This window comes from Cephus cinctus, unplaced genomic scaffold (genome assembly GCF_000341935.2).
Source record: "Cephus cinctus unplaced genomic scaffold, Ccin1 Ccin1_scaffold0171, whole genome shotgun sequence".
NCBI lineage: Eukaryota > Metazoa > Arthropoda > Insecta > Hymenoptera > Cephidae > Cephus > Cephus cinctus.
In genome coordinates this window covers 115,855-128,469 of record NW_014332895.1, presented here as the reverse complement: position 1 = coordinate 128,469, position 12,615 = coordinate 115,855, and the positions used below count along the sequence as shown (strand labels likewise).

Below are 12,615 nucleotides of genomic sequence, written 5' to 3'. Positions count from 1 at the left end.
TGGTTTCCAAGACCTTTTTTGTTGTGTATTGGCAGTTATGAGGACTTTTGGTATTTTCCTGGGTGGACCTGGAAAAATCCTATATGTAACGTATACTTCCAGAGCCATTTGGCGGCACTCACACCGAATTTTCCAAAAAATTTTTGATGCTGGACGCTCCGAGCTGTGATGGGCTAAGAAGTTGTTCGTTGGGTTAGATTAGGTTAGAATTCCAATGCTACATGTCCCAAGGTCTAGTTTTTTTTTTTAAAGAAAACATTAGCTTGCTGTTGTGAATGCCGCATGGCCTGGAAACTGCCGCCTGACATATTTATACATATATATATATATACGATGCGTATGCACATAAATAGATCTCTAGTATATACATATATAAGAGTCGCCGTAAAATCATGAAACAATGACAAGTGATACCCAGGAACAATTTTATTGACAGAGTTAAAAGATCATTCGTTCATAATTCGCGCGCTTTACAGGTCTACGGCCAATTAAAAAAATTGTTTCCACAAACGCAATCTATTCTCTCCTCACAATCCTCTTCATTCAACTTGACAAAATTAATACTGACGCTATTATACACAGATTCATCGTCGTCGTCGTCGTCATCATCATCATCGTCTAATCTCACTAAATGACAAACAGGAGTAACAACGAAGAGACGATAAGTATATTCGCTAAAAAAGAAGAAAAAAAAGAATCCCGTTAATCATTTTGCAAAATTCTGTAATGGCTGTAACGATATAAGCGTTTCGTAAAGTGAAAGAAAAACGGAGAAAAGAAATCGATGAAAATAAATAAACAAAAAAAAAACTGCAGCGCGCAGGCGCGTTGAGTTTGCGATTATCGCACTGACAAAATATAAGAGTACATACAAGTAGTAGTATTATTAATAGCAATAATAATAATAGTAATAGTAGTAGTAGTAATAATAATAATAATAAATACGTCTAGCGTTCAATATGTCCTGCGTGTCAATATAATTATAGTGTCTTAATTGTGTCACCATTTGAATTAAATTGTATATAAGTATCTATTAAATTTTAACTCTATTATATCTTTTCAATCAGGAATTGTATCCTTCTTTTCTTTCTCCCTTATTCTTTTAATTTCTCATTGATTCAGTACTCCGATACGCGGCTTGCCACTGCGACTATTCGCGTACTACATTTTATTGCGTCAGTATACGCGACTGTCGATTAAAAAAGGAAATTAATTAATTAAATCAAGAAACAATAGAAATTATATCACGTAACCTATCCATCGAACATTACATAGCTAATTCCACTAAAAATCTAGAACAAAATTCAAGCCATACTCTGTCATCGCTCTCTCTCTCTCTTTCATTCTTTCTGTTCGTATCTATGTCGTCTACAAAAACAATCAATTAATTATGCTCGTACACAGGGACAGAAGAGTCTCTCTCTCAACACGTTTCAGAAAACGAAGGACGTGGGATAAGCAAAATTTGTTTGGTTTACTGAAAATTGGTCGATACGTGTTCTATACGATTGTATGTACATCTTGAAGGAATGGGATTTAGTGGTCCACCTTATTAATACAGAAGAAAAAGAAAAAAATATACCAGAAAAAGCACGACATAACGTTTTCATTGAAAGGGAATAAGAACCATGACACAATAATAAACAAATAATCAAATGCTCATGTGCGATCGACGTAAGGATTCATCAAGAATAACTAATAAATCTACTACATTCATCTCAGGTAATGTTACAATATTGTTGGAGAGAGGGGGGTGGGAATTCACAGGAAAAGAGGGAGGGGATTGGATAACCATTACGAAACCATTACCTAACGAAAACAAAAATAAAAAGACAGAATTTACTGGCAGGTCAACGTAGCTGGGAAAGCTAAACACGACTATGTAATAAAAATGAGACAAATTTACAGGCTTTGATAGGTATAATGTGTATGTAGTGGTTAGGAAAAAAAAGAAAGGACTAGGGGATAGGGAGAAAGTTCGGTAAACTCCGGTCATATTCGGCGACGATCGTTCATCGACGATATAACCGCAGGAACTTGAAAAACTCGTAATAAATTACACCAAGACATGTTTTTTTTATTTTTCCGTTTTTTGTTTCTTTTCTATTTTCTTCTTTTTTTCACTAACCCCCCCCCCCTTTCTCACTCTCTCTCTCTCTAGCTTTTTTATATACGATCTTAGCCGTGTTCCTTTTATTACTTTTTGTTTGTTTAACTAAATGTGTCCATCGCTATCAATTTTGTCCTTCGATCCTTTTTTTTATGTTTAATTACTGGATGTGATGTTGGCTGCTGGTTGTTAATTATTATTGTTGGTAGTGCTGTCAAATTATGTCCCTCATTTATCCACCTTTTCTCGCAGCTATAACGTATCGTTGTCAGACGTTTGAATTTGGCGCGCAATATCACAAGAGGGGCTGCATGGCAAAAGGGGATGGTTCACAAGCGCAAGTATTACGCAAATTTACGCAATATACGCGCGACGATCGTTTGCGCTTCTCTGGCTTATCTTCCTCGTTTGACATACTTTCTTGGCAGATTTTATTATGCGGTGTTATATAATATTGTACTTGTAACGTATTAACTCATTTTTTTTTCTTTCATTTTATGTTCCGTTTTTCGTAATTTTTCATCCGGTTCTCCGTTCTGATGTAAAACAAAACTAAAACCACGTTAATAATCGAATAGAACGTCATTGACACGTGGTTTATTTTCGGATAAATCACTTGTCGTTCGTCCATTCTTGTTTATGATTTTGTTATCGCGCAGACCATATACTTATTTCTTTTACTATTACAGTAACAATCCCTGGGATGCTTTTCACGCATTTATATCTTTCTTCTCATCTTCACACGTTTCTTGTTTCATTTTCCTGCATCTATCGGTATTAGTTTCTTTTCATCTCTCTTATTCTCACTTGTATGATTACGTTCTGTTTCAATCTTACGTACTAATCTCGATACAACTCTGTCTCTCCCGAACCAGCGCGCCCCTCTCACACTCATTATTCGCCCGTTTATTTCATCCGATTTCCGACAAACAATTGGAAAGATTAATTGTATCTGATAACTGTGTGGTTATGCAACTGCGGATATAATAGTTAATAATAATTGATCCTTCCACAATAAATGTAAAAGCTAGTACACAGAGATAACAAGCGACTCTGACCTGTGGCCGCGGACAATAAAGACTTACAAAAACGTGGCACATGCACAATACTAGACAAAAACATTTCTTTTTCGGACAACACAATGATTATTTGACAGACTTATCGATAAGTGGCGGACCATCATTCGACTCGCTCGTTCTCTTTCTCCTCTTTTTTTTTTTCAATTAATAATCTTTCGAATTTTTTACCTTTTTTTTTCATTTTCTCTTTCCTTCATCCATCTCATACTTTTTTTTTTCGTTCAACCCCACTCATCCTCATTAAATCACGCTAAATTATTCGCGGGCGCACGTCTGCGCAGGCGCATCGTTCTTTTGCGCGGTGTCGCTCGCGAATACCGAATTCTATCGTTCGTAAAATAATATTAATAAAATAGTAGAAGAATCGACGAGGATACGTTGTTGTTTCTCTCTCCCTCTCGCTTTATCTCTCGCTGGTTTTATTTTCTCTATTTCACGGGGCATCGCACCCTCACCTTCTTGCTATACTGTCCAGGTCTTCCTGAATGGTACGTAACACTGAAGAATGCAATTTTCTTCTCATGGTATGATCTTCGTGAAGCGTGAAAAACAGTGTCGACTTGATGGGTGGGTTCTGGAGAGATTAGATGCCACGTACGCTTGCATATGTTAATGGCTGCGCACAGTCGGACACGATGGATTAACGTAAAATCTGAATTTCTCCACTGGCAGTCAATGCATGGGAAAGTGTGAAATAAACTATTTTCGAGCCATAGGCTGCGTCTGTTGTATGTATCTCGTGTATCTCCGTTGTTTCAAAGAGGTCTGTGTATGCTGGATATATATGTTGTGTGTGTACTTGAGTGTATGTCGTTATGTGTCAGATGCATTCGCATACATGTCCCCAGAAGGGACGAAATTTGCCTAAAGCCACAAAAGATGTTCCTTAATTGTCGCCCTCGTCCTCCTCGTCCTCCGACGAAGCCTGCTCCAGCCACGTAAGCCAGCTGTTTACCTGCAATATGGATAATTCATTAATTTATATACTTCTGTTAGAATTTTAGATCATCAATATAGCTTGTATTTTAGGTTTTATCTCATGACGTAGTACCAACCTGGAATAAGGCCTTGCCTTTGCCAGGATAGGCGTCGGTGACGTCCTCTCGCCATTTAATGAATGCGTCTTCCTCGATCACTTCGAGATCGTACAGTGCTGCAAACCAGCGTAGCAGCATCCCCTTGGGGAAATTGTGCGAGAAGCAAAAAACTTGGAGCGAGTGAACGGCTGTCACCTGCAGGTCGATAGTAGACAGGAACGTACGTAGAACGCGGTTGTACTTCCGCAGAAGTGCTATTTCCTGTTCTAGTAGAGCCTTGTCAGGATTGCTTTCCGTATCAACTCCATTTGCCAATGTTGTTTCCTGAAAGGATACGAAGAGATTAGAAAAACCATCATACAAAATGTTTATTTTTCAACTGTATCTTAACATTAATTCAACTTCGATAATTACCTGAGTGATATACTTCAGAAGTACAGTGGTGAGAGCGTTAATAAATCCAGGATCAGAATGATGGGAAGGATCGAGCTTCTCCTTTATCCATTTGTAAAGAGCGTTGGGATTGGGATCGGATTTAAGCTGTCGCCACATCTCGCCCTGGATCCTGAGTAGCGGATATAGAAAAGTGAGCTCACGATCCTCGAGGATCTCACCAAGCCTTTCCTTGGTCTTCTCGGCTTCTGGCAGCTGACTCATGAGGTTGACTTTGCTTTCGTTGAAGATCTGAGTCAGTCTCTCCTTACCCTGGCTTCTGTGTAACTGCTGAAGAGTGAGCAGGAAGAGAGGATGGTGCTGACCGTTCTCAGTAACGGACGCGAGATCGCTTAGTTGCATGAGATTATCGACGATTGCACGAGCAGTCAGAAAGGCGACAAGGGAAGCGACACAGGGCACAGTACTCTCCTTCTCAGCCATACTGGACACGAGCTCTTTCCAGCCCTCCAGGGTTTGCTGTGATGTAATGAGAGCCTCCTTACGTAGTTCAGCGACGAGCTTCGCGGCAAATTCGCGTTCCGTGTCAGTGCGATCCAATGTGTTTGAATAGAGAGTGAAAACGGCATGACGTACGAATCGCTCTGGCATCTTCAGATCCTTAAAGGCCGTTACAGCATCCTCTACTTTGCCATGGACCGCGAGATCATCCATAAGGGCGTTCACCTTCTTCAGTATTTCCTCGCGAGAAGGTCCTTTATCCTTACGATCGCGAGCTTTCTCCCTCTTATCCAGGGAGCCTTGTTTTATCAATATCGCTGGTGGTGGTTCCTTGCGGAGCAGCGACGGACTCGCCTTCAGTGTGGCAGTACGCAGCAATGGAGAATCTACAGTTCGGCCAGTGAACAGATCTAGAAAATGCAACGTTACAATTATTTTTACTGGCAGAAATAATAGAAGAAAAAGAAAGAAAAATTCATTTTATCATACCATTGTTGAGAGGTAGACTGGGATTGATGTTGGTCTGCTTGAACATCATCGAGTTGGCCGACGGTCTGAGTGACACCTCCTCAGGATGTCCTATGAGCATCTTATTCTTATTGAAGCGTAATTGCTCCTTGTTTCCATCTACAGAAAGAAAAACGGTTTCATTGTAACCAAGAACAAAGAATGCCATCAACAGAACACAGGAGTAATAAATTGAAACGAAAAAGACCACTCACTATTGTTATAGTTCTGCGGCGAGTTGTGTTGCTGCTGATTGTGATTGTGTTTGCTCTGGTAGTTGTTCTGATGTCGATTTTGATTCTGGTAGAAACCAGGTTGGTTGCGCTGATTATGTCGCGCGTAACCGATGTTCGGCGGTCCCGCTGAGAAACCATTAGAACTGAAGGGCGACGGTGGCATACCAAATGAGGACGAGGTTAACGGGATGCCGCCAACCATGTCCATATCAAGTCCACCACGTCCCATCTTCCTGAGAAAATCGGCGGCGCCGAGTCTATCCTCACGGGCGGTACGATGGTATGGCGGCCCGCCCCTTGAGGAGTCATCGTTATCATTGCGTATCTGATTGATCGGCATGGGACCCTCCGTGCTGGTGGCTTTGCGGGGTACCCAACCGTCCCGACGTAGCTCAATGACGTCACGGAGCATGAAGCGGATGCGCAGGGGTAGATCGTTGCTCTCGGCCAGGAAGTTCATACGATCGAAGTATTGGCTCATGAGGCAACTGCCCTTATCCGAGTCAAGGATACGGCCGCAAGTCCGCATGATCTGGCAGAGGCACTCGATATCTTCGGCCATGTCCCCCCTGGATCCGCCTCGCTTCTTCTCCAGCAATAATTGCTGGATGCACCGATGTAAGATTGGCTCCGAGACGATTTCCAGTTTGCCCAACTCTCCGATGAACTTGATATTACCGAGCATCTTGCGCTTCGCCAATTGGCGGCGCTCCTCGTCCTCTGGACTGAGATCATCTTTGTTATCGAATGCCTCACTGGCGCGCGAACGATTTTCGAATTCGACTCTGCACTTGCTGAGGAGCAGTAGTGTAAATGTGCTTTGACCCTTTTGGCCCTCGACAGTAGGTTTCTGCGGTTCAAAGTTTGGAGCTTCGTCAGACAGCCGCTTGCACAACTGTGCGTACATAGAACTGTACTTGGGCTCATCAAGTGCCTTGTCAAAGATCTATCAAAACAAAAAAAAAAAAAAAACATTTTTTATCAACGCATCCTTCCTCTACAAGGTAATAGCGTTTACGCCTTATAATTATACAACGTGAACCCATTACTTACCAGTATAATGACACCTTTCAGAATCACATTGGAATTGAGCTCAACGTTGAGCAGGTCGTTGCTCAGCTTTGCGAACTTTTCCGGTGTGAGCTTGTTAAGAATACCCCGCACCTTTCTGAAGATGAGATCATTTCTGCTTTCTGGGGTGAGTGCATCGCGTCTAACAGTTGAAGGAGGGATCCAGCGTCGCTCAGTGGATAGGGAGCGAATATCGTCCCTGGAAGGCATCGAATCTCGTTAGTACTCTCTGGCAAAGTTCCTCGCGCGCTTTTATTTTTTCTTATATCGTTTCTCTTTAGCGCGTGCGCGCACAACACACAAACTGAGAGGGAGAAGAAGCAAGGAAACTGTTCAAAGAGAATAGTAACAACCAAGAGAACAATTCAAGTCTCTTTCTTTTTCTCTTTACTTTACTCTCTCTCTCCCTTGCCGTTTATTTTGTTTGCTTTTTTTTCGGCTGACCCTAACCTTCCTCCCGAGACACGAGAAGCACCCCCCGGTCCTGTGGGGTTGTCCGTTGTTGCGCGTGTTTTGGCCCCCTCAACGATAAATCACAGCACACAGATCTTCCTTTGTGGAAGCTGAAACAGAAAACAAATCACGCTATAAAGTTACACAATTCCACACAATAGCAATAAAAGAAGGGTAATTTTCAAATTAAAAAAAAACTTTGAGAAACATTCAACCAGACGATCTTTCTAGTATCATTTCTAAATTAAACTAGGAAATATTCAAGGGGGTTCCATATAGAGACAAAAAGTGTATTCTTTGACCCAAAGGAATTTATCCAATTCGAAGATTAAGACTGTAGGTATGTACAGGTACCTGTACAGGGATACACTGAAATAAGAATAAGAGTAGCATGTAGTAGGGATGTACAGTAAAGGTATATAAGGCATATGTGGGGCGCGGCTCATGGTCAGACGGTCAATGACCCGCGATCGTGCCACCTCGCCGGTTGTCGGACAATTCCGTACCCAGTGGAGGTCGTTCGACTCTGGCGAGGTTAACTCGAGGAAAATCTTTAATGTAATTTTGCCGGGATCCCTTTGTCGCGCAGGTGTCAAGGTAACCTACCCGACCAAAGAATGCCAAGACAAAAATATATTATTACAGGTCCAACTAAAAAAGATCTCAGTCGTAATTCAAGCTTTCGCAGCTTTAGATGAACGAGATTCGCTAGGAAAGAAAAAACCAAACAAAAAAAGAAGCAAACACGGCTCATCGCCCAGTATCCGAGAATTCACTGGCGACCGAGGATGGACGAAAACGTACGAACATAGCCGAACGTGCACGATGCACGACGATTTTCCACGGTGAGCCGAGAGTAACCGAAGGAGCACGAACCTTACCGAACCCGTGAGAATCCACCGGGGCGCCGGAATTCATAATGGCCGCAGACCGTACTAAAGATTGGATCATTATCTCACGAATCTTGCACTGATTTCACGATTAAATTTAATTGTTTTTTCTTACTTACGAGCGTATTGAAAGCCTGTTCAATTAATACAGCTATGATAATAACCGTCGCAAATTGCAATTGTTCATGCGACGGTCCAAACCTGTGACAGCTAAACGAAAGATGGTCTCTTTTCGGTCTGTTATATCAGTAATAAGAACGAGATTAAAATAAATCCACCCAAATACCCATTCGTACGATAATGATTCCAATTATAAAGAATAGCTCTCTCATCGTTCATAAAGTACAAAAAGATAGCGACATACTGACGTAAACGCAAGGTGTACGTTCCTCTCCGCCATTACGCTCATCTGACACGTCACGATGCGCCATCATGACCAATCCTCGTTCCCGTACATTATCGCTTGTAGTAAACATAAGTACCTCACAGGTCGATCAAATCCTGTATATTTTACTCCCCAACGCCTTTTAACTCTTAGCACTCTTCGACACTACGAACAAACTGGTAAATGCTTGACAGAGGCCAAAGAGAATCGATCGACACACACCCCATTATCCTTAAACTAGGTAAACTTCAGGAGCAGCACTTTTTTGTTTACCTACAAATATAAAATGCACACGATAAACTTCAATATTACAAAACTTCGTACCAAGGACTATTCAGTCTTCGAGCACTCTAAAAGAATTACGGGAAATCAAAATATTTCTCTAGTTTCCAGGAGCATTTAAATTTTCTGTCAATCTTGCGATAATCAAATTCTTTCCTCTAGCGTTGTCCCTGTTCCTGCAGCGTCCACCCACAATGAAGCATACATAGTTGACTCAACGCATAAAGGAGGAATTGGGCCATGGTAAATCCTGACCCCAATTTTCCCTGAGGTACTCAGTGTACGACAAAAGCATGCGATAGCAAGTAACAAAGAAGGATGGACGATACAAACTTTAAAGGCCGTTCCCATTGAATGAGAAATATATGCTCTTCTTTGGAGGCTACATCTCTTTTATAAATCAGGTGGAGTTACGATATATCCAGATCACAAAAAAAAGGATTCACTAACCAAGTTGAGACTGCTCCTATCCTACTAATATTTATCAGTCCGACTGGTACGCCTGCCTACCTGCTTCCACCTCGCCTGCTATCTGTCTACTGCCTTGTCGAGTTAGTAAATTCTTTTGAGGTACATATTCCATAGGATAGAATGCGCATCGTACTGTGCGCGCCCGCCTTAAGCACAAATGAGGTTTATACTGTGTGAGAGGGAACGACTAACCAAGGACACGTTTCCTCCACGGCGAAGGACTCTCTTACCTACCCTCCTCCGCGTCAGGAACGGACTTCTCAAGGCACGATTCTTTGCTTAAAGAACAGTGCACAATAACGAGACTGTTTTTAAAGTCAGACAAGGATCATTGTAGATACTCGATCTTTAATAATAATAATAATGACTATAACCTTCTTTGACAGGGTCACGAAAAATATGTCCTAGGCTCTCGTACCTTACACATCTTGCAGATGTACATACACTGACAATGAGCTGGAGAAGGTGAACTGAGGTCTGACAATTTTTCCGAGGAAACACAAAAGAGGAAATACACAACGATAATAAGTACGTTAAAGCAATAATAAAACTGGGTATATGTATATAGTCGATTCACGAGTTCGATGTGCTTTTTTGACAGATCGAAAACAATGAGGTCTCTAGCAAGGCACACGTGTCATTGCATAAAATGTTTGTTACCAAAATCAATATGCATGGCTTTGAACTAAATATATTTTATTTTTCTATCTTAGCATATATTTGTTATTTTATGGAAAGCCACGTGTGATTTACTGAGGACTGCATTATTTGCGAATTATGAAAAAAACGACACTGAAATCGTGGACAGACTATACCTAATTAATATTATAACGGTAATAGCGTAAATACTGGGACTTTATTCGAGCAAGCACCATTAGACGGGTGACGTACAGCGTCATCTTTTTGGACATTCGGGTAAAACATTAACACATTGCGGATCAGTCGTTTTTATTACTAGCTGTACCGAGGGCCAGATATGACAACAATGAAAACCCGAGAATTTTCGTGATTGGCTTCAAGCGAAATACAATAGAATACACGAGAATTCTCGTGATCCGTCCGCAATATTTTAATGATAGTTCAGATATCGCGTGCGCGAGTAAGTAACAACACTCACCGAAAATAAAAATATTTAAATATGCAGCTCTTTTACTACTGAGTTCTGGTATCGATCCTCTTTCACGCTGGTTTACTGAGAGTTTGTAAGTAAATAATTCCAAACGGTGGGTTTTGTAACGTGTTGCGCGGTTGTTATTTTGAAGAAAAAAAATAATTAACAAGAGCTCCGCACTGCACGGAGGCTCGCGATTAACTGATTTCGATTCTCAGAGTGGCAACTTTCGAGAAAGACCGAAACGTGGCGTTAGTCATCGGGCACGTAAACATGCTCTGACTAATCGACCGGCCATTAGCGTTAAGGTAATTTCTTTGAAATTTTGAAAAATGCGTCCATTCGTCGTATTGAAAATATTTTGTATATTGGCATTTAATCTTTTTCGTGACTCTACACAGATGGTAAATGCGAAATTCTGCGTAGAGCAGGCTTTCTCGATTTCTTTTGTGATTTCTGGAAAGCAAAACGGTAATCGTTGATTTTTGCAGTAGTCGGAATATATGATTCTTTGAAGTAATATCTTTCGCGTCGTTTGCTTGTATCAGTTATTACGTTATTACGTTTGCTATTGAAAATATATATGATCAATCGTTCAACATGGACGCTCAGCAATTAGTGCACAAACGACAGAGAAAGTACAATATAACACAGATCAAAAGCAATATTGAGAAAACACTGATGAAAATATTACTGAATTTGCGTCACTGGTACTGGACGGTAGATAAATAAATGATAAGCTAATGAATAATCATTGTGAATCCGAGAAACGAGTAAGGCGCATGCAAATGAACGCTTGCATATATTGTACCTAGCGTATGACCATGTCGGATCCTGTCAAAGAGTAACAATTATCGATGGTAGTAAAATTTTCAGGAAAAATTAGCTACAAGAAAAAGAAAACACCCCGTCGAGGCCATCGAGAAGATATCATCGTTGAGAAAATTACATAAAACTTATGGACAAAGGAATCGAGCTTCCCCAGTAATCCTATATATGGTCCTACGAGAGACAATTCTATAACTTTTGTCTACGTCTCGTTATCTGTAAAAAACGTGTGGAATTTTGTAACTACGTAAATCGTTTAAGAAATAATTGCATAAACGAACGATAAATTTTGTCGGGATAAATGCATCGCGGATTGAGGAAAGAAGCGTAATGGAGTGATTGAAAGCAGGGTCTGTCAAAACGAAGCATGAAACATGTTAGGGTAAGCTTCGCGTGGGCTCATGCAAGAAGCCATAACGATATACCGATTTCAGTCACAAAACTAAAACGTCAAACGATCCGGATCCTGACGACCGTGAAAGATAAAAAGTACTAATGAAATTAAAGGAAATTAGCAAACAGCAAATTTTATAGCATCGCATAAATTCTGTTGGGAGACTTGGATAATAAATCGAAGTAAAATTGGCCATCTAGGGAAGATGGAAGATGTTCCTACGATCCGACATGACGCACGGCACGACGTACGCCAACAATCGACAAGACTAGATTTTCGTCTATTTTCTTTGAGGGCCAGGCACGTTTTCATGATGAACAAAAAAAGGATCTACCTTCGCGGCCACCACGACTGTACCACTATTCACAAGCACGGGATATTTGTCCACGATTCTAAGCACTAAACGCAGGGATTATTCACAGAACTTTTACTTACGGCCGACGGTTGTTGTTTGGGAAAGCTTTCGCAATCTGTCGGTCGTTCTCGGGGTCCTCCGCACCGTGACCCTTGTCAAGTAACCTCCTTAATACTTAGTCGACTCGATAAATCAATCTAAAAAAACGTAGAAAATTATTTGGATACCTTAAAAATATTATTTTTTACATTATTTTATGAATATTCCGTCTTAGGACTTTCATATTGTAAAAAAAAATTATAATTTAAGTAGATAGCTTGAGCGTGGTGGTGTCGTTAAGTCCGCCGTTCTTCTAGACACATCCACATGATTTAGCAGAAAATGAATCTCTTCCACAGAGAGTGTAAAGCTATTGGAATCGTGTATAAAGAATCTACAGGAGCCTGCATGAATTTTTTTCACATATTTTCACGAGAATGTCACTTCCAGCTATAATGTGACTGGACTCTTCA

At 40.8% G+C, this 12,615-nt stretch overlaps 1 protein-coding gene across 8 annotated transcripts; it reads right to left on the bottom strand.

The window, feature by feature from the left end:
* Positions 1-408: 408 nt before the first annotated feature.
* On the bottom strand, positions 409-12,312 carry LOC107264488 (eukaryotic translation initiation factor 4 gamma 2). 8 transcript variants are annotated; one of them, XM_015732799.2, is made up of 8 exons: positions 12,184-12,312; positions 7,385-7,497; positions 6,917-7,133; positions 5,843-6,809; positions 5,610-5,747; positions 4,641-5,530; positions 4,245-4,550; positions 409-4,144 (listed from the first exon to the last, which is right to left on the bottom strand). In XM_015732799.2, exons 4-8 carry the CDS (start codon positions 6,768-6,770, stop codon positions 4,076-4,078), a joined length of 2,331 nt encoding a protein of 776 aa, XP_015588285.1. In that variant the 5' UTR covers positions 6,771-6,809; positions 6,917-7,133; positions 7,385-7,497; positions 12,184-12,312; the 3' UTR covers positions 409-4,075. The 8 variants fall into 8 exon arrangements, with proteins under 8 accessions (XP_015588285.1, XP_024937494.1, XP_024937493.1 ...); XM_025081726.1 differs by having other exon boundaries at positions 12,083-12,199; XM_025081725.1 differs by lacking the exon at positions 12,184-12,312 and adding an exon at positions 10,533-10,718.
* Positions 12,313-12,615: the final 303 nt, after the last annotated feature.